The sequence below is a fragment of the Crinia signifera genome, chromosome 1 (genome assembly GCF_055691185.1).
Source record: "Crinia signifera chromosome 1, ASM5569118v1, whole genome shotgun sequence".
Classification (NCBI taxonomy): domain Eukaryota; kingdom Metazoa; phylum Chordata; class Amphibia; order Anura; family Myobatrachidae; genus Crinia; species Crinia signifera.
This window is the reverse complement of record NC_139217.1, coordinates 249552012-249578217: the sequence shown is the minus strand read 5'-3', so window position 1 is coordinate 249578217 and position 26206 is coordinate 249552012. Positions and strand designations below refer to the sequence as shown.

Below are 26206 nucleotides of genomic sequence, written 5' to 3'. Positions count from 1 at the left end.
AGAGGGATCTAGGTCACTATTTCAGGGGACTTAAAGGCAGGTTGGCAATATAACAAAGCAATGAAGAAGGCAAGTCAGATGTTTGGTTGCATAGGGTGAGGTATCAGCAGTAGAAAGAAAGAAGTAATAATGCCACTGTGTAGGACATTGGTATGACCTAATCTAGAGTACTGTGTTCAGTTCTGGAGGCCTTATCTCCAGAAGGATATAAATACATTAGAGACTGTACAAAGAAGGGCAACTAAAATGGTGAATGGCCTACATCACAAAACATACCAGGAAAGACTAAAATATCTTAATATGTATACTTTAGAGCAGAGAAGGAAAAGGGGGGGACATGATAGAAACTTTAACATATATCAAGGATTTTAACAAGATACAGGTGGGAGACATTCTTCACAGGAAGAAGAGCAAAAGAACACGAGGACATGCACTGAAACTAGAGGGAGGAAGATTCAGGGAAAATTTGAGGAAGAATTACTTCACAGAAAGAGTAGTAGATAAGTGGAATAGCCTCCCATCAGAGGTGATAGAGGCAAATACAGCAGAACAATTTAAACTTGCTTGGGATAGGCATATTGATATCCTTAAAAAAATCCTTAATTAAAATTAAATCAAATATGGTTTGAGGTAACATGTTTAAAAAAGGGGCAGACTAGATGGGCCAAGTGGTTTTAATCTGCCAGCAAATTCTATGTTTCTATATTACTATTGTCACTACATAACTTTATTTGCTGGTGGAACTGCAATCTGCGAGTGTGAGCATCAGAAAGTGAAAGATTTGGGGACAGATGAACTGTACTAACTAAGGGCCTTATTTTGGTTCATTCTTTCTGACAAAACCCTTCTTAGATGGACAAAACCATGTGCACTGCAGGGGGGGGCAGATGTAACATGTGCAGAGAGAATTAGATTTGGATGAGTAATTTTGTTTCTGTGCATGGAAAATACTGACTGCTTTATTTTTACACTGCAATATAGATCTCACTTTGAAGTAAAACCCCACCCAAATCTAACTCTCTCTGCACAAGTTACATCTGCCCACCTGCAGTGCACATGGTTTTGCCCTTCTAAGAAGGATTTTGTCAGAAAGAATGAACCAAAATAAGGCCCTAAGTTTGAAAATTTATAAAATAGATAGTGATAAAATACCAGCCAATGAGCTCCTAACTGCTATGTCACAGGCTTTGCTTGAAAAATGACAAGAAGGAGCTGTTTGGTTGGTCTAGGGGCGGGCAGCTGATGTAACCAGACATCAGCTGCCTGCCCAGTTCTCAAAGAAGGATGGCGCAATTCTAGCAGACAAACAAGGAGCTACTGTGTAGCTATATGGGCGCTGACAATGGGTGCTTTGTGAAGCTGCTACCACTGGGACTGAGTGGGTCCCAAGAAAATGGAAAAGGAACAAAGAAAAAAGGTAGCGCTTGGACCAATGAGGATTTACAATAAAAAAAATGACATTTATTGGTACACATACATGTTATAACATATTAAAGGTATAAAATAAATTAAAAACAAATACAAAGTTCACTGCCCACCAAGCCACTAGTGTCAATGGGTTTTCCGGGGGGAGAAAAAAAACAAAAGTGGGGATCCGCTCCTATTTGTGCCGCCAGATGGTATAGAAGGGGACCATTTGGTATATCAGGGAGTATTGAACTTCCCTTATCCAGAGAAATAATTAGATGAGGTATCTGGTAACTATACCTCATCTAATTATTTCTCTGGATAAGGGAAGTTCAATACTCCCTGATACCATCTGGCGGCACAAATAGGAGCGGATTTGCAAGCAGTGTAGAAATTATTTGATGGCCATTGAATGATTTCAGGCCCACACGCTAGCTTCCGAATGGATGTTTATGCAAAACATCTATTCGCAGTGTGGCGGGAACATTCGCTGTGTGGCGGGGTAGGCATTCACACGCCCGGCAGGCGGCAAGACAAGGCTCGCAAAGCAGCAAACTAATGCTGTATAGCGAGCAAACCAGAATGACCTCCTTCGTTGAACTCACAGGGGGAGAGATGTACTGTTTCTTAAATCGGCAATCATTTATCTGCTAAATCAGGTTGATTTTGCCATGTAAATAATTGCAGATGTAAAGAAAAGGACCTTCACAAAATCTATATTATCTTTTTGATTCTCACACCCTATTATGCAACCCCCCCCCCCCAAGATACCAATCAGCTGTTACATGCATCCATTCGTAGCCCTTGTATTTATATCTGCCCTCTTGCATTATCTCCTGTAGCCTGGTTGCACCACCCAATGTTTCCATTCTTTCCACTGAGAGGTAACATTGGCATATAAGATAACACAAAATTTAATTTTAAGTGAGAGAGAATAGGTCGAAAAAAGTTCTAAGAATGAATAACAATGTCTGCTACTGTAGGCAACCAAACGAAACATCATTGCTTTCCAAGGTGATCAAGCACTTAATTGTATTTTATAAGGGCCATAACTTGGAGGTGCTAGCTGTACTGTCACACAAATGTACAGGGCCGTGCCCCATGTCACTTTTATGTGTCTTTCAGGGTGCCTGGAATGGTCCCCTGCAGCCAGTAGAGCTACTGCAGTGCTGACTGGTGTGTTTAAAGGACGCATTGAACAGGCAGCCTTTGGAGCTGCCCACGGAGTCTATAGGAGCTCTACAAGACACAGTGCTCTACTTCACAGCTTAGGAGTGGGAGTAGCAGAGGCTACGCAACTGTATTGTATTTTATTTAGGTGATAGTTGAGCAAAGATGAGGTGGAATTTCAGAACAACTGATTTTCTTGATCAATAGGACATTTTGCAGATTTGCAACATTACTGGAATAATTTTTTCATTTCACAAAAAATACACTTTTTCAAAGGAGACTGCACTTTGCAAGATACCATTAACACCATTAAGTTGATTATTAAAAATGAGGTAATCCATTACAAAATACATCAGTTATATGCAGGGTAGGCTCCAGAGGAGGGGCTGCAGCACAATTCAAAAATGAAATATGGGAGCTTCACCAACTTCCCCACTGGCAGTTGGTGTTTCTCATCTATTTGAATGTTGAACTGTCTGGAGCCGTCACTGGTTAAACGTGTATAATGTAAAGTATAAAATCAAGAAGCTTTCAGGAAAAGCCGTACATTGGAGCATGTATCAGCTTGATTATCTACTGTAAATACACATAGTTTATATTTTTAATTGCCACATACTGTACTAACCCAGAGCTGCACCAGCCCATTTACAAATACAGAGTAAACTAACTGCTACTGTTATTCAACTGGAAGCATTTAGTCCACTTAGCTGCACACAGGCGCAAGTTCACTTATATCCTCTGTGCTTAGATTCTTGTAAATAATGGCCAATAATTATGTAGCAAATGTCTTCATATTACACACTATTTAATATTCTACAACAGTTACTGTACAGTCTGGAGTTTGAATCATTGTACAATGTTTCCATTTGCTCTTATTGGTAACATATGAGTCCGCAGTAATTAGCTCCTTTCTTTTACAATATGATGTTTTAATATGTTTAATTTTTTTTTAAATCTTCCAACTGTCGTCATCAACTGTCAACTGATAATCGGCTGCAAGCTTGAATGTTTTGATTAAAATATAACAATATCACCTGTTTTATTTTCTATATACACACAGATTTGTAGGGTATTGTTGTTAGCGCCAATAGCAATGTCTTTCTATTTTACACACACATGCACACACAAACAGATATATACCAAGATGGCAGTTCTATTGAAGATGAGATATTGCTATGGGCATCCAATCACATTCTCTATATATAATATTTTAGAAGGTGCTAAATAAATAAGAAGTAGGTTCTTACCACATTCCTAATTATCGCATAAGCACTTACATATGTAATTATTGACGCAAAGGACAGCACTTGTGATAAGAGCTGTCTTTTGCGATGTAGCTCTGGCGGGACTACCTCCGTGCATGTGCAAAGTGACAGCGCTGGGTGCGGGGCATGCTGGAAGGGATTCAGGATCGATCCCTCACAAAGTGCTGCGGAGAGAAGCCGATAAGCTTCTATAGGGTATCGCCATCTATTTCTGGTGATACCCCCCACAGCTGTACTCTGACTTAGAGGCTTTAGTGCATGTGAAAATGCGGTTAAAAACCCTGAAAATGCAGTGATATCCTCACTGTTTTAATTTGATGTTTTATCCTGAATGTTGGAAAGTGGAACTTATTAAAAGTTTGATTTAACCCTGTATTGTGTGGTCTCAAAGAAACCTTTATGGGAGCATGAAGCTATGATTATCAGTGAGTTGGGGTACGCATTATAAAGTCCTTTTTCGTGGCCCTAAAAAGATACCTTTAGGAGAGAACAACATTTGGGCACTGTGAGCTGGGGTACAATTTCATTAAGGATACCTTGATAGGCTTCAATACATTAATGTTAATTTGAGTCGGGTACGCATTCTGTTTCCCTGAGCGCATCTGGTGGAAGGAAACTCAACACAGCCCCTGTATATCTGCACAGGTGTAGATAAGAAATCTATGTGGACGTACTTCACTATATATTGTTTATATGTGTTTTTTTTTTACATGGACAAACATATGAAAAATTTGTCTGTGAGGATCCTGACCAACAATCTGAATATCATATATCATAAGGGAAGTAATATTCCATTTTCTAAAGCGCTGTTGTGTCTCCACCTGAATTTGTGTTTTAGTGTCTGTTTTCTGGGGAGTGGTGTCTCTCCATCAGGTGTTGAGACAAGATTAGCTGCCAGTGGGTGATCTACTTGTCTATTTCTTTAGGGTTTTTACTGCATTTTCACTTTAGTGCATCCTGCACTATGTTTGATCTTATTACTACATGGAATAGTACATAAGGTGTACCGCCTAAGCTGCTATTGCATGTGTCGGTGAAAGCGGCTGTGTTCACAGATACACCGGCAGCTATAGGAGGCAAAAATGTTTGTAGAAACTTTGCATGCCATATGGCTTTTGCAAGTCTCAATAGTGCATCTATGGTGATGTCTATGAAGACACTAATAATATTACAGGGTGCACAGATGCTGAAAGTGGACAGGGACCCAGCACATTTAGAGGCATACATTATCTGTACACCAGGGCAAGGGCTGATATTAGCTACAACTATGGCAACAGATGTGAACACAGAAGCATCCTTCTCTGAATCATGTCCTTAATATGTTATGAGTCAAAGTAAAAAAAGTTGAGTTTAAATATGGACCAGATTCTTTTAATAACCAACATGAATCCCATCAAGTACTAGTATTGCACAAATAAACCGAATCTGACTGAGTTGTTACCGGATCGACCCGGGTCACTGTGCAGTGGGAAAGGTCTTTTTTTTAATTACATGGGTCCAGCAACCTGGGATACCGACCCTGGATAAAATAAGGGTTTTACCTGGGTTGGACGCATGTTACTGTGCAGTGTGAAAGGTTAAACCAGGTCACACTATAGGGAGGAGTCCACTCCAAGCTGCCTCCTCCCCCACCCACTAATGACGTGCCACCGACTCTCCACCCCGTTACGTCCCCGATGATGTCAGCGACCCAGCTTATTGCTGGGTTGCTGAGGGGCACCTTGCATCGCAAATGCAATGTCGCTCCCAGGATGAACCTGTGTCCAAATCCCCAGAGTGACCTGCCATTTGCAAAGTGAAATGGGTATAGGCAACTCTTGTCTACATCCTAGTGTACAATGAGGGGGCCAGATTACACTAAATAGTTAATTTTTTGTTTATTTCTTTATTTTTAATGAGGGGTTCTGTTTGTACTTCTTACTTGGGTCATTATGGTTTTCCTTCATCACACTCCTTTTGTTTATAAAGTCAATGTCCTGCTGACTCTGTCACTGTCGCAGGGGCATAACCCACTGAGGTGAAGTGATGTAAAACCACTGTTATTTGTAATGTGCATCGGGTGCACTTGAGAAATGAGCTGCTGGTTTTATCGGCTGCAAGAAAATAGGTACAGTAATTTACAGATTTTTTTTTTTACAGGATCGTAGAGACCACTATTAGGAGTGCTTTATGAATGCAGGAATTTAGTGTTATTTTTCTTTTTTTTCTTTTAAAGTAACTATGGGTTAAATTGAATTGGCTGCAAGATGCATACTCAATTTAACACAACATTGGTAAATAGAATGGGTATGAGACAAATGTATATTTCAAGCCAATCAAATTGTGCATCGCATTAGGAAAACTCACAGAGTTGTGAAGTTCTCATTATGAAATGATTGTGTTTTTGCATTCACATTTTGTACAACAAATTGAGCTGGACTGATCATGGTTAACTCATTCTGCATGTGGTGAGGTTGGGTTATGACTGGTCATACAGTATTTCAGGCCGAATTCTACCATGAGTCTTGTTACATTTTTAACCAAAATTAAGTAAATGTAGCATTGAATAGTTTCTACAAAATTTGTACAGCTCTGCTTAGGTTACAGAAATTATTTTTTACATTTGAATAATTTCATGCAGGAATTATGTGCCAGACTGATTTGATTTGCCTTGTTGAATTTGAAACTGCCAGAGGCTCTAACCTCATGCTGGACAGTGTCCTAGATTTTGTGTCATTTTAGGCAATAGATAGCAAAAACGAAAAAGAAAAAAAAAAAGCTAATAAAGGGAAATTTATGTTGATGCACAATTTATAGCCGTGAATGAATAAAAATGTACTGGTACGGTTATGTCTAGAGCTCCTAATACAAAGATTGATTATTTTGTTTTCTCTGTTTTACTGTACTTTCAGTAGCTGCAACTGAGAGTCGAGTGTAGATGTTTAAGAGTTGTTTATAAAAAATACTTGTTATTATTTAATTTAATTTATTTAATCATTAGCCATTTTGAAAAAAAAAAACAGCACTTAAATAAGTGTTTGTTTGTTTTTTTCAAGAAATTTTACTAAGTAATTGCAGCAAGACAAAAAATTTGTCCCGCAACATACAATGGTGTAGGAAACAAATTCTAACAAAAAATCAGATATTCCACAAATTACAATTTTCCAACATAGAAAGAAAATTAAAAGAACAATAAACAATACAATACGGGTAGCAAAGAAAAGAAACATGTTAATAAATAAGTGTTTAAACAAAAGGGTTGCAGTTAAAATACAGGATCCTGACAACGGAAACCCGACACCATGCAGATTTCTCCCACCAAAACTCTGGCCAGGGTTGGAACACTGGCACCTGAATGCAGACAGACGACATCCCAATCGTTCGTCCGCCGAGTGAAGTTAGTATGTACTCAGAGATGTCGGGGTTAGGTTTGGGCACATACTGGGAGAGGTTAGAGGCTGTGGAGAGGGGAGGTTAAGGGTTGGCACCACCTAAGGGGGGATAGGGTTAGGCACAAAAGAGGATGACATTTAGGGTACAGGAAGGGAGGGTTAGGGTACAGCACTAAGAGGGACATTAGAGTTAGGCTGCGGGAGGGGAGGGTTAGAGGATAGGGAGGGGGGATACTACTTTCCGAGCCCCTATCAACATTGACAGCATTCAAGGCATCAGAATATCGACCGCCAGCATCCTGACCGTTGGCAAATCATTTTTAAACCCGAACAAATAGATAATTTATTTCATAATGGACTGCAGAGTTTTATCATTTTTGTGAGTAAGTCAAATACATGTGACATGGACTAATTCATTAAAAAAATACTAATTTATAGTAGTATAGTTTAACATGGAATTATTAAACTCCACACTTGAAAATATTGTGCTGGACACGATTAACAGGGAGCTGGTTTCAGGAGCAGAAATTAGTCCTAAGGATATATTCCATGAAGCTAATTGAATATTATATCATTCTTTTATATATATATATATATATATATATATATATATATATATATGTTGATAAAATGTGATAGAATTCCCATTGCTTATATGGATAGAGTAATTGTATGTCTGCATTTACAATTCATTTTGGATGGATCTAAATTTTGATTTACCAGGACCATCATCAATCATGCATGCTTGATTGCTGTCAGTTATGATATAATCTTGTAAAGATATAGGATGTACTAATATCACTCAGAAAAGAAGGAAGAGATACAATATTCATATATTCTGAAAAGGTTTTTTTTTTAAGTTGGATTTTGGCCATAAGCATTGCATAGAGACTTCCTGAAGTCCTGTTTTTTTTGCACCCAAAATTACCCTGAAAGGGAAGGAAGTATAAGATGGTAAATAACAAGATGGCGAGAAAGAAAAAGAGAAGGTGGAGTGAGAGATTAATAGAGAGAGAGAGAGAGAGAGAGAAAGAAAGAGAGAGAGACTCTTGCTTCAGATATGGAGCTAAAGTTAAGGACACAACCTTTGAGGGGATAATTGTTTCTGGAGAAGCAGTTTTGGAATAAGCAGTCTGTGATTAAATTACTGTGCTGCCCTCATATGTTCATCCCTATTGTTGAAGGGAGAGCTGTGCTGTGGGCATGAATGGTGTAAAAAGAAAACTTTCCCGGAATAAGGGTTGTAACTAGTCCTATTGCTTTTATGCGTAATGATACATCGTTAGATGAATACACCATAGGGATTAGAACTGTTGACTTTCTTAATGTTGCAGAGGTTAATGACCCACTAGTTCCACTTGCAGTTCATTTCTCATGATGGGTGATTACAAGCAATGGCAGAAAAAATAATAGAGTTTGTGTGCCTTAATGAGAAGGGGTGTGGACTGGTGGGAAGTCCCTCATTGACATCACATTAATGTTTAGGGGTGGGACTTGTTGGGGGTGGGGAGCACTTGCTTTAGTAATGTCATATCAATATCAATGTCAATCATTTAGTATCAATGACTGCTAAATATTTCACTCTATTGTGACATACAACATCTTGAGTGGAGTTGCAAATAGGTAGGCTTGCCCGTGTAAGCGGCCATACTTGGTAAATATGCATACCTCATTAAAAATTTAACAGTAAATGACTTATTTTATATTATATTGGCAGTCATAAAATAAGGACTTACAAACAATCAATGAAAATAATAATGCTAGACAGAGATTTGCAGCCATTGCTGTTGTGCCTAGGGGCGCTATGACCTCTAAATCGACCCCTAACAGTAAGTGCATGTGTTAGTCACCAGCCAGCTGCTACAAATAATAACCAGTGGTCATTCCTCTGCCTCCCCAGATTAAGAGGTTGAATTTCATGAATCTGAGCATCTTTTGCTATTTTGTCTTGAAATATCAGTACTCTTTTTTACAGTATTACTCTGAAAACGTGATCATGAACATTAGGTGTAAGTGAACTGATCACATATTCTACTTTATAAGCTTGTGAAAGCCAATGACTAAATGCAACAATACAGAGCAAGCCTCACAATGGTCAATAGGTGTGTTATCCACAAACCATTACTACTCCTTCTGGTACACCAACTTAAGATCAGTAGGGTTGCTGTACTAAATCTTCTTGCTATGCTTTGCTGGACTACTTCCCAACCACATCAACCACATCAAAGAAAATTATTAATTGATACTTCTGCCCCAGGTTATGACATTAAATGAAATTGAAACAACAAAGCAAAACCCAAACACTTATAAATATGTGCATCTCTGCTAAACAGCCTGTTGTGCTGCAATACTCTCTTTATGTAATCTCTACATACAGTATATCACTGCATTGCCATATAAAGATCAGTTTCAGCAATTTAGATTTAAATATTGTTTTGTTATATTGAAAAAAAAACATCTCCTCGATTCCTAATTGTCAAAAGCTGAAAATGTCCTTCAATGTCTATTAAATCTAACAATCAAACATGGTTGCCCATCGCCCAGTGTCAAATTTAAGTTGAGTGTTTAATATGTCGTAAATCTTTGCTCTTGGGTGGCTAAAACTTATTCATCTGTGAATCAGGAAACCATTCAGTGGCATAATTGGGCACGTTTAGGGTGATAGCTATTAAAGCAGATGCAATAGGGAAACTTGCTGATAGTGATGCAAAGCAATAAACTATATGTATAAGACCTTCTAATCTTCAATAACCTTTATATATATATATATATATATATATATATATATATATATATATATATATATAGTGGCAGTGCCTGCCTGTTGTTGTCAAGTGATTATTCATTTTATTCACTGATGTTGAGTGGTTGTTAATTTTATTCAATTATACATTTTTTTCCTTTCCATTTTTATAGTCCCTTCCTCTGCATAATATCTTCTGTTATCATTTTTCACTTATTGTTTAAAAATGTCTTCAGTCTAGAAATACTTAATTGTAAACCATTAGACATGTAATATGTCTAATTACTGTAATCAGTTATGAGTATAATCATGCCCCCCTGTAATTTAGGTTCATTTCTATTTTATTTTATTCAAATGCAGCACATTGTTACAGGAGGCGGAGCAAGCATGCTATTGTCGGTGTCGTGTGTTGCAGTGCGGTGTGGAAATGAATACCATTTGGCTGTTGCCTCCATGTCCCTGACTGCAGTGCTGCTGACTAGAGTGGTGTTGGCCATCTTGCAGTTTCTGACTGGCTCATCAGGGTCCTGACAGGAGCCTGTCAGGACCTTGAGAAGCCATCCAGAAGCTGTAAGATTACTGATTATTTACAATACAGTACTTGCATATTTTAAGCATTCTATTGCTGTACAGATTTTGAATATATTTATGCTGTTTCTAACATTTTTCTTTTTTTCCATGCACATTATACAAATTGTTAAAAAATTAACATCAATTTAATATCCTACTGATTTTAATACTATTAATAAATTTGGTTATTTGTATGTATGCTTGAGAACTACTGAAATGATTCTGATTTTCACTGAAACGATTCTTGAGATCATCTGAGTAACAGGCTGCAAAACCCCTTGCTAACATGTTAATTGGCTAATTAATGAACAAAAAAAACTACACTATATTGAATCTTCTCTGTTGTTGTGCCACAGAGCAGGTAATGCCGGGGTCAGAGCTCCACATGGGTAATGGTTGGGGATGGGGCTAGAGGCCCACTGTTATTTAGAGTTTTTTTTTATTTTCTTCAAGTGCAGTAGCACAGTGTGCAAAGCTATGAGTGGGAAGGAGGCATGGGGGCACCAGTCAGGGTTGTGGGGCGCAGTACAGTGAGAGCTCTAAAAACTTTTGGTTATTGCCTGCTTGTCCCTTACTGCAGTGTTGCTGACTCCAGTGTGCAGCATCCATCTTGTGGCTTCTGGATGGCTGCTCATTGTCCTAACAGGCTCTGCCTCCGGTTTCAAAATTAATATGCCCCTGACCTGTGCTGCATAATCCTGAGTCCTGCCCCCCACTGTTGCATTTAGCTGCAACACCAATCTTTGACCAGCCCACAGCCTCCCCATTAAGAATGGCAGAGATATCAATACATGTTTCCAACCACTGATGTTTTCCCTTCATTGGTTTCAGTCATCAATGTAAAACAACAATGGCACCATCAGTTGGGATCGATCTAAAGCCATCTGTGTAAAATAACCATAAGCAGTGTACTAGCACTTTAGGTTTGTTCATTCTGCTGAAATCAGTTTCAGGTGAACTTCCCCCATATTAAGGGTATCTATTACTGACTGAGTCATAAAAGTGGCAGACATTTTCCTGAAGACTAAAATTCACTGAAAACTATGCAATGAAAATAACAATAGTATTAAAAATAATGACAAATTTTGTTATGAAAATTTAGGAGAACAGAGCTGTTTGTTATACTATTAAATACCACGTAATTAACAATTGATCTAATGTTTTAGTTAGATATTTGAATACAATCTTAATCTTCCAGGAGTATTAAAAATATCCTTATAAACTAAATTAGTGTCAATTTCCATTTAGTACCAACCTCTTTTATAGTATTATTGATAAACAAGTTAGGCAGACACATTACAGCCAGCTGCACAGAGTATTTAACAAATGTGTTTAATTAAGTATGTATTACAGATGACTATGGCAGCAGAGTAGTACTTAATTCATTATCAGAAGCTTCAAGGCAGTGGTAATTAAACCACAGTTTGTCCCTTATTCAGATCTGATTGCAATACAAATGTGTTTGGAAAATGGGCAAAACCATGTGCACTGCAGGTGGGGCAGATGTAACATGTGCAGAGAGAGTTACATTTGGGTGGGGTGTGTTGAAACAACTAAAATCTAAATTGCAGTGTAAAAATCATACAGCCAATATTTACCCTGCACAGAAACAAAATAACTCACACAAATCTAATTATCTCTGCACATGTTACATCTGCCCCACCTGCAGTGCACATGGTTTTGCCCATTTTCCAAGCACATTTGTACTGCGATCAGATCTGAATAAAGACAAACTGTGGTATAATACCACTGCCTGGAAGCTCCTGATAATGAATTAAGTACTACTCTGCTGCCATAGTCATCTGTAAGGCCTTTATGTGGTTACTAGTGAGCACATTGAATAGAAATATGCATGACATTATGTAACATCACATTTTTCACAATTTTTATTTGATTAAGAATCCTCAGCATCATTTCTATTATGCCAGTATAGTATATTCTGTTCACTTGAAATAATATTATTTTTCTTCTCACCTTATCCCGGATACCTTGTCTCATTGTTTCTCTCTCCGCCTCCATCTTTGAATATTTTGCTTTCCTTTCCTCCTCTTGCTGACGTAAAGCCTCTTGCTGTTCTTCCATTTTCTTTTGGGCATCTGGATCCTTCTCTTCATCTCCCCCAAGCATTTTTCCCATGTCTTTTGTAGCACCTATAAAATAATGTGTGAACATTTACTATATATACAATAAAATGAAGCACTGTGGGAAAATATTTTCCTAAATTACAATTTGGTCAACAAAATATAACTGATTTTATACCCAAATTCAGGCCGAGATTTGTATTTTGTGTTATTGCTTTATTGGGTTTATAGTAAATTGTTTTCCACTTATAATAAATAAAAAATGAAAACTTTATTAAATAATATTTAAATTTAAATAGAATTAAAAATGTCCTAAATCTGTTAAAATGAAATCAAAGAAGGAACACAGGAGTTGCATCTGAACATAAGATTAACGTAAGATTAAGAACTTCAAATTATCAATAACAATATGTGTAGATTTACTAAAGGTTCTAAAAATGAGAAGTGGTTTTGTTGTCCATAGCAACTCATCAGATTCTGTCTATCATTTTCTTGAATACAATATAGAAATGATATCTACTGTAGAATCTGTGCTATTTAACCCTGCCCCCTTCTCATTGGTTCTCTGCTTAGTCCCATTCAGTTTCTTCGCCCCATTCCCTGATTGGAGCAATGGCCACAGCAGGGATGCTCATTGAGGGTTGAATCCATCAATTGTTTCCTAATGATGGATTTATGTAATAGAAGCAAAGCACTAAAGGTGCCCTGATACCTTTTAACTGGTATATGCATCGTGGCAAACTGCATTAAAAGCCAAGCTGTGACTAGTCACACCCGGCACTTACATCATAGGAATGAATCAGCAAGTGTGCATGAGTGTTTGTGTTCCCTGTGTATCACTGTCAGGTTTTGTTTTATTATTAATCATATCTCTAAAACTCCTTTGAGCCCTAATTTTAGTCACATAGTTTGCCACTATAACATTGAGGGGATCTATGACAGTTAATGAAAGCATGAATAGACTACATGATATACCGCAGTCAATGGCCTTAAAAAAGGCAAGAAACAGCTACAACTAAATGTAATCAGCTGCTAAACAGTTCATTACAGTATAGCAGTTGTAACTACAAAAAGGGGAGATATCGAATATAAAAAAGCTTCACACAAAAATAAACATTGCATGATTACTGTACATAAAAAAAATATTTAAGAGTTAGGGAAGAGGTCATACAGGTGAATTTACAGTATGTCCAACAGATAAACGTCACATAGTGTGAGAAGAAATTAATTGTAGAAAATTAAAAGAGGTTAACCATGAACATATTTAACAAATGTATCTTCTGTCAGACTTTCCTGTCTCGCACAAGCCAACTCCCATGTTATTCTCCATCTGGCAGATGAACAGAAATGATAGCCTTTAGGATACCATCAATTTTTTAATGTAGCTATGATTACTTCAATTCACCTGACATCTGTACAGGAGATGAAGGGAACTTGCTTATAAACCCCAGGTCAAAAAGATCAATGCTTTTTATTTTTTTCTGGAAGCCGAGACTCAAAAAATGAAATACTGTACAGATGAAATTATGGTATATGCCAATTGTGGTGTGACACCATTAAAATAAATTGCATTTTGCCTGGAGATCACTTATTTTATAAGATTCTCTGTGTTTCTTAACATGTATCATTCATATGTTCCACTGAACTATAATACGCACATGAAGTTACTAGTTGAGCTGTTATTACCTGTGCTCTACAGCTTCTATGTTTATTGATTGCAGAGATGAATTAAATATTTTTACACTGTACTACAGATACATTGTTGCTGCTCATAGCAGCTTACTGTAGCGGGACAATCAAATGAATAAAGTGTGGCATGCTGTGCATGTTGGCATTGATAATAGGTCCCATTGGTGTGAATGGGAGGTGGATGTATACAGATGCTGGCTCCCATTTACATTAATGTCATAGAGCATTGCATCAAGATGTATGAGGACATATAAACTTGGGTCTGATTTTTAGTTATAAGCTAATGCTGCACAAGATGAAAATTTGCTAATATGACACTGTTTGGGATTTGTATAGATGACCACTGGTATACAATGACAGCATTGACACAGACCAGGGAAAAATTTGAGTAAATTTTTGGTCACTGATACTGGCCCTCGCATCTCAGATACTGGAGACATGTTTCTTGCATACAGAATCACAGTCAGTGGCTGATACCTGCTCTGAAAACAGTCCTGCTTTTGTTGCCACTCTATGTTTCCTCCAACAAAATGGTGTCTTCCTGTCAATCACTTATGAATTTATCCTCACTGTGATCATGATAGCAATTTAATTGCAGCACGTGGAGACTACCAATAATCACTGAATGGCAAAAACATTGGCAAAGCATACAACTTTGAATTATGCTCCTTAAAAGCTGTTTGTGAATTAATAGAGCATATAAAGTGTCTCATTGTCTTCTTACAGCATTGTACTAAAATATGTGCCAATATACATCTATCCATTTGTGACATATGGTACAAAATGTCTGGTGTGACTGACACAGTCTGCCACAGGTACTTATTACCATGCTTGCAGATTTTATCCTGATTTTTTTAAAGTCTTAATTCACTAATAATGTACTTTGGATTAGTATCGTTTTCAAAAAGGAATATTGTTGTCGCGAGCCGCAGATGAAATGTAACCACTTTTGTCATGAGGGAGGCATGGTGTGGGTTAGTCATATTGGATCTCTGTAATTTGCCTAATTGCATATTATTTCCTGAATTATAGTAGTAAGCTTCAAAAGTGATAGACTACTTGACTTTTGAAGGTAGATGTATCTAGACCAGGGTTGGGCAATGAGCAGCTCTCAGCATGGTCAAATGGCAAAACTGAGACAAGTTATGGTAGGAGGTGTAATTCATCAACTGCTGGAGGGCCACTTATTGCTCACCCCTGATCCACACACATCTGTACAATATGTACTTAATGTGCTTCTTTCCATATAAATTCATTCAGTGTTGTATATGAAATGTGAACAGGGTGTGGTATGTACATGGATCAAAGGAGCTAATCAGGGGCATAACTAGTCATTTGTAAACCCCAGAGCAACATTTGAAGGTCCACATGTACTGCCTCATGGCCAAAAAAAGCTAACTTACAGTTGACAAACATGCCAACCTTGGTTGTGGTCCCCATAGTCAATTCAACTCAGGTAGTTATACCCAGCTGTGCAGGGCCTTTGCTATAACTGTGCATAAGCCATCTTTTTGAAGACATCTTTAGGAAGACATCTTTATGCACACAAAGACCTCATGTGTTAAACACTTCTCACTTCTCCTTGCATTATACTATGCAAACAGTTAGCAGGTAATGTTGAAATTGAAGCAAACATATGCAAACAGAATCAAGTTCTTCTCTAAGAGTTTGTGTGTTTGGCTTTATTCATTTAAATAATTTTTTGAAGACTAAAAGCTAATTTACCAGAAATTATAAATGTGAAATATTACAACATCTTTGCAAGCCTTTCATTTATTAATGCTTCTTATTGATGCTTTATCATCAAACATATTGTACTGTATGTGCAGGAAATATTCAGTTAAAAGAATACTCCAGTACTGTACTGAATGTACAATATACTTATATATTCATGATAATTATATTACCTTATTTGACTGAAAGCACAATAACCTGCCATGCGCAGTGTTGCAGTGTTACTGTATAACACAAAAATATGAGGTGCCTCACAAAGCGACAAGGTTATTGACAAGGTTATTCAGAACACTACTATGCACTTATGCATTATATAAACATATATGCATACAAAATGTATTCTTACTTTCTTTATTAACTATATTTTCATTTGGATTTCACTTGATATTTTTGCTTAAAATGTTCAATACATTTTCATACCTTACTGTATGTGATGCATCTGATGCTATTTTTTTTTTCCTTATGAAGAATACAGAGTAATATAGATAGAACACTATCTGCTGGTAAGAGTGGAGAGGTGGTGATTATGGACACTTCTAGTAGAGTGTGAGCCACTGACACTAAAGGACAGAGACCTTCATGATCATTGTCTGTGCTTATGCCCACAACTACTGAAAAAAGGAGGAGTCACAGTTGGACAAGAAAGAAACAGCTGTTGCAGTTTGTTTCAGTATCCTTGTCTAGTATAGATGACAAATTTCCTAGCCTCCACACAAGCCACAGATGGACTGGGGATCTTGGAAGTCTCCCACGGCAATTCTGGATGGTGAAGAGGGGCAGGAATGTCCACATTGTTAGATTTTGTAGATTGAGAACCACAAAAGACACCTGCAAGCCAACAGCCTGCAACCGTAAAGGCAACACCTGGTGCAGGGTATGAGCGGCAGACTCCTGTTGAGCAACAGCTGCAAATCCTGGGGAACCACGAGTTTGAAGCACTAGCAAAGAGGCCAAAGCATTAGCCAGCACTACATAAGCACTCACTGCTGACACTTTGTTAGAGGTTATAGGTGGTGGTGAGTAGGCTAGCTCAAGCGTCCAGCTACTGATTTCTCCTTGGAAAAACATGAGCTTGCCTAATATGAGCATCATGTAATATATCAGGCAATAGATGTGATGGCGCTGTACCAGTGGCACCGTACTGGTGTACCGAGCAAGACATAGAGAGTATAATCTCCAAAATGTGATCTTTGGATTGACTTTATTGAATCTATTTCTTTTGATTAAAAATTGAAAAATGGAATAACTATACAAAATATATATTTATATATTTGTTCTGGAGCCTTTTCTGCTATAAAACAACTTGTTAATTAAGATTTGTATAAAATAGAATGTATATTAATCCCAGCTGTAATGTTTATTTCTTCTAATGCAGACTTTTTTTTTTGTCAGGAACAATTGAAATTGTTGAGTTTTAATGGAAAGAACTAATGAGAACTAAAAGAAAATACAGATGAAAGCCTCAAATTGCAGCTTTTAGCTGTAGAAACCATTTAGCAACATGGATAAAAAAAAACACTTATCTGGGGATTCAAGCTGTTGTCTGAGAAAGAAAATATAACCTTTGCTAGTTTTCAGTATTTTACCCCCAAATTATGCGTTTTAAATATAGATGCTCAGATCAAATATATGAGAGCATGCTGTCTTTATTAATGCTGCATGTATTCATAGCTCTTTGCAAAAAGAATGCTAAGGCACATTTGAAGAAGAAAATCTGTCATAATGACTTCAAGGTTGATATCTTTATGAGCTTCACAGTGGTAAATAAGAACAATGTTCCAATGTAATAAAATGTTTAAGCCAAATTCCCCTTGGCTTAAGCTGCAAAATCATGCAATTATAGGTCCATCTGCAGGCCGTTTCCTACACCCCTTGCTGGGATACATTTTAAATGACTCTGTTCTGTTTTTCCCACTTTCACCGAAAAACCCTTAATAAGTATCAATTTAGTAGAAAGAGTTAGCATTTTTGTTTTCAAAGTTATACTCATTGCAATTCAGGACCTCTCTGTAAATAAATACATGCACCTGTTTCGCCCCCCCCCCCCCCCCCCCCCCTCTATATATAGAGGATTATTCAGCGAATTTAGTAGATTCACATTTAATATCCTCTGACTATAATAAAAATGAAATTCACATTTGAGAAAGTCTATTACAGTTGCTAGATTGACATGAGCAGTGCAGTATCCATCTGCTCCTGCCCTTTCCCTCCTAGTGCCACAACGTTTGTTGTTGACTACCCATTTATCTACGGCAGGTGGGAGCCTACACAGTATAATCCTTGTGCCTGAGCAGGATGCTGCTGACTTGCAGTAAAAGGAGGGAGATGTACTGTACTGTACTGTACAATAAAAACTGGGAAGGGAATGATTTATACCTGGCAAAGTCCTCAAGCTATCAATAAGCAGATAGCACAGTGACAATCTAAGTGGGCCAACATGAAGAATTATTACAATTTATTCTATTCATTTTGCTGTTTGCTGTTATGATGTCAAAAAATGGTGTCACCAATTGCGGCCACAAAACTTTACAATGATGTGGGGTGAATTTGCAGGTGAAGATATTATTGATGCCTTTCATCCTTTGTAATTACAGCCACACAGTTATAATTTGTTAGCAAAAAAACAATAGTGTAATAGCATGTACCATCTCTACAAAAGCAACAGAGGGAATAAACAATTTTATTGCCAGCTATTACATCAAACCATCTGGTGCCACAGCAATGTACTGTCATGGTATTTTTTTAAAATATTTGCTATCCTGGAACACTCTACGGATACATCGTGTCCTCAAATATGAAATTCTGGTTTCTGTATCCAAACTGATAATTAATTGCGTGCCTACATCAACTAACTCTAAGTACTGGCCATTTGCATCTGTAAAACTGCAAATGCAAAAAGAGGGATCATGTTAGTGCAACTTTGTAGTACATCTGTTCAGTCATTTTTTTATGTTCCACTTGTTACAAAATTCTCTTGTGATTTGTCTCCTGTCAACGTTCAAAATGAACAGTTTGGAGAAGTTGTTTTTAAAAGGCTTCAATCCTCACATGACAGTCATTTTACCTCCAGGCAAGTCTTCTTAAGATCAATTCCACTAGGAATTCAACTGTCAGGATAGGAGCAGTAAGATTGTTTAGAGACCTCGATATCACTAAAAAAATCAGCTGGGTTCAGATAAGAGAATTATCAACGCATGAGTACTGTATAATTCTTTATATTTGCCATGCTTTCAGCATGTGCCCTGTAGATGAGCTTTGTTTGGTATTAGCCTATGAACCAAGATTTCCATGATGCTCTTTATAAATCATTTTCCCGAGCCACTAAAAATAATAGAATGAGCAGAGCCTACCTTTTAAGTAACTGTGCATTCCATTGTTTTTTTTTTTTGTATCTTCATAGAGCAGAAGAGGCGCAGAAGGCTTTTATTTAGGGTTGAGCTGGTTGAAAACCCAAGACTGTTGGAGCAGTGACCCTTTAAGAGGTTATGTTGACTCATGTTTCACATTGATTGTTCAGCATATGGGGTTTTAGGAGATGTGTGTGTATTCTTTATCAATGCTGATCCTGAGTGACAGCACCTTCAGGAAATACCTGTATCCCACCAGTGGCGTAGCTATAATGCAAAAGTGGCTTGGAAGAGACTGCGCCACGGGCTCTGTGGGGGGCGCCTACATCAGAAGCAGCATTGCTTCCCGAAAACTTACATTAGTTAGGGACGTGGAGGAAGCTCTCACATCCCTGACTCCTTCCCCTGATTATTTCCCAACAACCTGCTCAACCCATTCAATGCGCCACTTGCTTCCTCCCTGGTTCTGGAGTCTTGAGGGAAGGAAGGAGCAGCAGAACATAGGCTTCAGGGAACACAGCAAGCTCCGCCCACTTAGACCCTGCAAATCCTTACAGTATATTGCTGCTGCAGTCGGCTATGCTGTGCCTCTCCACAGCTCGTGTAAAGACCACACAGTGACACAGCTGTGGTCATTGGCGCATAATAGAAAATGTGCACTCCTGTCCCCCAGCTATACACGGCACTATTGTGGTCGAGCTGGAGCCAGAAACCAAGCATCCTAAGCAAAAGGTCAGTTCTCTGAGTGCTGCACCGCTATTCAGGTCACTGGGCAGCAGGGGGCACGGAAGGCACTGTGACACACAATCACCTCCCCCGTGTTCTGTCACACTGTCACCCCACTCTCCTGTTCTGTCACTCCATTACACCTACCTCTGTATTCTGTCATTGCCCTTTGTTCTGTCACTGTTACAAATTCTTCTGTGTTCTGACTGTCAATCATACTCCTCACTATCAAACCCCCCCTGTCACCCCACCCTGTGCTCTTTCACTCTCACACCCTTATCTGTGTTCTGTCACCCCCCCCTCTGTATTCTGTCACTCCCGTGTTCTGTCACCCCCCCCTGTGTTCTGTCAATCTCACACCCTTCTCTGTGTTGTTATCGCCTTGTGTTGTCTTCCCCCTTATGTTTTGTCACCCACCCCTGTGTTCTGTCACCCCCTGTGTGACACCCCCCATGTTTTATCATTGTGTGACACCCCCCTCTGTGCTCTGTCATATCCATTGTGTCACCCTTACTGTGTTCCACTTCTATTGTTTTCTGTCCCAGATATTGTCACCCCACTTATATGTTCTGTCACTGTGGCCCTTATTCTGATCGGTGCGGTCGGAGCCGATTATGCGGCCAGGACCGTGCGTGCGAAACCCCGCCTTCCATACGGATCGCCAACTCCGTCCGTATGCGGTAAGAATCTGTCCGAACGGACCGCACGTGTATTTTTCACGGAATACGCCTCCTCCATCTAAGGGAACCTCCCCCATCATTCGATGGTCGCAGACCATCGAATGCAGGACCGAGTGCTCCACCAGCACCCGCAACCTCAGACCACACGGACATTTTTCCGTGCAAAAGCAGAGATCTGGGCGGGCAGCTGACATCCGGCGATGTCATATGTCCGCCCCCTACACGTGCGTCACGGACGCATTACCATACGTACGCCCAGCGTTTTCATGGGAACTCCCATGAAACGCGGGGCGTATGCATATGGTAATGAGCCCACATAACCCTTCACGCCCCTCTCCACCCCCTGTTTGGAGTGTTCACATATTATGCGGAATTTCGCTGTACGCCCCGCTCGCACATGCGCAGAGACGCCTCTGCACATGCGCAGACACAAAACATCGGCGGGCCGAACGCACGCGGATATATCCGCACCGATAAGAATAAGGGCCTGTGTGACACCCCCCCCCCCTTTCCCCATGTCTCCATTTCCCTATGCATCAAACAAAATGGCCATTACTGTAGATGCAGGCAGGAAGGTTCTGAGCTATGGCTATGGTCCCTACACAATGTAGTGAAATCGCTCAGAAAATGGCCTCACATCCCTACATGTGTAGGCCCCATAAGAAGCCACTACAATCATGGAAGCTGTATTCCAGGAGTCGCTTACAGGCAGTGCCAGTAACTAATAGGCATGTTGACTCCAGCGATGTTGAGAGGGATGGGTGAGGAACCTGTAACCACACTGATCAGTGCCCTGCAGTAGATGACTATATTTGATTAGGGATACTAGTGTGTAGCCACACCCCTTCCTTCCGAGACCACACCCCTTTGGCACATGCTGTCCCTTTATAAAATAAGGGAGGTAGGGTGCAAATTTACATTTTGCAGGGAGGCGCCGAACACCCTAGCACTGGTCCTGACCAGCCCCATTTGTAAAAGCCTCTAGTCTGGCCGCCAGACACTGCAGCTGAGCCAGGCAGTGCTAATCTGCACGCCTGCACCACAGACTGTGCTGTAGCAGAGCTTGTGCAGCACCAGAGACTGCTGTTTTAGGGGGGCATGTGGGCGGCTGGTGAGGATGAGTGATGCTGCCCATCATCTCTTGCTGAAGTTGCTGCAGGGAAAGGTTTATTTACCTGCCTGTCCAACAGGTATGTGGTGTACTGTATGTGCTATATCTGTGCTGGGGGGGGGGGGGCATGGACACATACTGTAGTATAGTGTGAGGAGCATTAAAGTGCATACTGTATAGTGTAAAGGGCACCATGGTGTGAGGCATATAGTGTAATGAGCATTACGGTGTGTCGCATATAGTGTAAGCAGCATTACGGTGTGTGGTGTATAGTGTGAGGAGCATTATGGTCTGACATAGGGTAAATGGCATTACGGTGTGTGGCGTAATGTGCAAGAAGAATAATGGGGGGGGGGGTCGCCCCAAAAATGTTGGCTTGGGGGAGAAAAATTTATAGTTATGGCACTGTATCCCACCCATTTGTTTATTTGTGGTGTTCATGTGGTAGCAAAAAGGATGCCAGTTTTTAAAACATTGGTTATGTTTTATATTGGCCCCTTTTTTTATTATAGGCCAATCGTTCCCTGCTGGAAAATGTCACCAGTGAATGATTTGCATGCATTTTCTTGTTCTATTTTGTCTGTTCTTTGTTCCTGAAACCATACTAACTTGTAATGTAATATTAAGAAATTGGAAGACATGTAATTGGTTCATAATCAAAATGAATTGGAACTGAATTAATCCCATCTCTGATTGTCTGTGTATTTATTTTATAGAAGTATTTTAAATTGAATATGCTAGGGAGCTTTAGCCTTCAACTTTCAATGATGTTGGTCCATATTGGGAGACTGAAGCGCTCATAAATTTTAGAAGATATAAAAATGTAATGCTGCATGCACTGTAATATACTGTACTGTAACTATTCAAAATCCAGAAAAAACGTAATCCACCATTTTACGATCTAGTTACAACTAATAAAATAAAAAAAACATTTCACATGTAGAAAGGTGTATTACCAAGATGGATTTGCTGTTTTCCAACTCATCGAACTTTCACAATGTGTGCATAATACATCTTATAGTTTGACATGGTACAAAATTTCCTACAGAATATGATTTATGGTCTTATTGCTATCTGTATGATAAGTTCATGTTAAATCTATGAACACACTAAATTCATATCACAGAGTATACTATGGCCCTGACTCTAATCGGGTTGCCCTATTGCGAATTCGCCAATGGGGACGGATGTAGAAGATCTGCGCATCTGCAGGTCTTCTTTGCAGGTGCCCTTGGAGACTTGCATAATCTCTGAGGTGCTCGCAGTGGGGTGGGCATACAGGCGGCTGGGCAGAGGGTGTTCACATGCATGGGCGTACCCACAAAATTCTGGGTGCACCCAGGAAAATGCTTGGTGGCTCCATGCAAATGGGGATGGCTACCTGGCTTCCATGTTCACAGAGCAGGGCACCACAAATTTAAATCACCTGGGATTTATTTAGATTAGCGAGTGCTTCTGAAATCATTCCATGGTCGGCAACCATGGAGACGCATAGGCCAATCACGCTCTCAGCCTCTGTAGCGCTGGGACAGCGCTACATAGGCTGTTAGCGGCATCGGAGAGTTGCGGGGGGTAGCCGGCTCTGCAGCAGAAGGGAGACCAGCGCTGGATCCTGGATCGGTGAGTATGTGGGTGTAAAAGTGAGGTGTGTGTGTGTGTGATAAAGTTTTACTTCTCTGTGTGTGTGTTTTTTTTAACATTCTTTTTACAGGTGGACTACAAGTCCCAGCGGGCCCATTAATGCCCCGCATGCTGGGACTTGTGGTTCTCCAAGTCCCAGCATGCGTGGGAGGTCTGCTGGCACTTGTAGTTCTCCTGTATAAAGCAATGTTATGTATGGAAGATTTAACACTATCAGGCCGGCGTCCACTGGCCACGGACGCCGGTGACAGCCCCGGGCTTCAGCCCTGGACGGGTGAAGCCTGGGGGGGGACTCCTTTATGGGGGGGTCCCCACTCCTCCAGGTACCCCGTCCAAGGCTGACCAGCCACGGTGCTCATGTTTCGGCCGGGGGACCATATATAAAAAGTGTCCCCCGGCTGTGGCATGACACCGAGGGCTGTTGGAGCCCGGTGCTGGTTTCAAAATACGGGGGACCCCCAGATTTTTTGTCCCCCGTATTTTTGGAACCAGGACCGGTCCAAGAGTCCGGGGCTAGTTTCAGAAATACGGGGGACCCTATGCTTTTTGTCCCCCGTATTTTTGGAACCAGCCCCAGCTCAATGAGCCCGGGGCTGGTTATGCTCAGGAGGGGGGACCCCACGCAATTTTTTTTGTCAAAAAACACTTTTCCACATTTTTTAACACAGGGCCATGCACAGATCTCTATGATCTGTGCAGGGTTCTGGCCAAATCGCATATCAGAATCTGGTCTGATTTTTTTGCGATTTTTAGACTTTTTTTCAAATTTGCATCTCATTAAATATGCGAATTGTATACTTTTCAATGTGAAAACATCTGGATGCGAGTTCTGGCGAAAACTAAAAATCGCACTTTTAAAAAGTGCGATTTCGCAGAAAAACCGCACTTTTTGCCGATTTTCGCATCTCATTAAATATGCGAATTAGGGAAAAAGTGTGAAAACGGCCGTTTTTGCGATAAAATTCGCCAAAGTCAGATTATCTCATCCCATAGAATGTCACCCAAAGTGTCTGGTTTTTATCACCGGACAAATCAGCTTCTAACTGTGAAGTTACAGGCTTGGTTTGAAAATGACAGTTAGGAGCTGATTGGCCAGTGATAAAAAACACTATCACTTCACCGAGCTTAATAAATCTACCCCTTGGTTACATACCTTACTGCCCTAAATACAAACAGGGAGTTACCTTCTTTCATTTGAGTGTGCACCTGATCTGCTGTCACCTTAATGCTGTCTGTAGTGTAGGTTTTCTTCATCTGGTGAGCATACTAATCACAAGATAATAATCACATTTTTGAAAAACTCTCATATTTCACAATGTTTTTAGGTGGCTGGATTCAGGAGATTGTGAAATTGAAGTGCACATTTGCTGAGTCTTCAGATTTGTTTTCCCTGCAGTGTAGAGCTGAGCACTCAGATGTTCAATGACATCCTTGTGCACATCTGCAATAATGCACTTGCTTGATTCTACCCCTTCCTTACTGGTCAGTGAACCTAGGTCAGACCAAGGTCAGACCAACTATGGGTGTCTCATACCGAGGGGTGACAACAAAATGCCGGCTCCTGCTCAGTGACAGGAGCTGCATGCTGCACTGTAATGTTACATGCAAGGGGCCAGATTCTCTAAGCTTCAAAAGTGATAAAATGGAGAGTGATAAACAGCCAGCCAATCAGTTCCTACCTGTCATGTCACAGACTGTGTTTGAAAAATGTCAGACAGGAGCTGACTGTTTATCACTCTCTATTTTATCACTTTTGAAGCTTAGAGAATCTGGCCCCAGATCTGCAGCCTACACTGTCCCTGGGGGCAGCCCACATCTTCTGCACCACCCATTGATGCCACACCCCTTTTCCCCAGTGCACCATAGGCATGCTAATTATTCCCTGAAGCTGCACCAGATGTAGAAGCTACTGATGCTTCTACCTAGGTTAACCTTAGAATGGAAGAGGTGACCCAGGTTAAAATCCTGGGTTACGACCAAGAAACTTCATTGTTAACTTGGAATTGCTGGATGATGTGGCAATAATGTAGCAATATGACAACTCTGTTAGTTCATTGTGAACAGGTACAAGGCAGTGTCTTCATGTCAAAAAGTTATATTTATGAAAATTATGATTCCCATTTGTCCTTAGTACTGAAGGGGTGAAAGAACTGTGGCACCAGTATACATATATATATACTTAAGGACGAAAAGCTATTTTTTTCAGACTTGTACAGTATAATAAATAAAAACCACATCAAAATAATACTGTAAATTTCTTGAGAAAATGCTGTAATATTTAAATTCACAATTTTTTTATAAAAGGGAAAAAAAAGAAAACCAATACTGTAGAGCATCAAATAGTAAATGAATGTTGCACAATGAAAAGAATAAACACATCATGATAACAAAGAATGAAATACTAAATAAATACCAATTCCCTCAAGACCATTATTCCATTAAAATGTGGTGACCTTGCACAGCCATTTCAGACAACTTGCTTCATTTAAAAAGCTCAGCAGATTTGTATTCCTGCTTGTAAAGTCAAATGAACACACAGCTGTGCCTGCATGTAAATGCTGACTTGTTTTTTTTTATCTACATCCAAATCAATTGTAAAATAAAACTTGTTTATTTTAGTAGAACTCATCAAGTCATTCAATTATTTGCTGGAATTATTCTAGCACATCTA

The 26206-nt window shown here is 39.6% G+C and overlaps 1 protein-coding gene across 3 annotated transcripts in view; it reads right to left on the bottom strand.

The window, feature by feature from the left end:
- CPLX1 (complexin 1) overlaps positions 1-26206 on the bottom strand; it is a 170779-nt gene that overhangs the window by 47216 nt on the left and 97357 nt on the right. For all 3 annotated transcript variants that reach the window (XM_083179968.1, XM_083179976.1, XM_083179982.1), the window contains one exon: positions 12501-12676. In XM_083179968.1, coding sequence (XP_083036094.1) covers positions 12501-12676 — 176 coding nt within the window. The remainder of the gene's footprint in view (positions 1-12500; positions 12677-26206) is intronic.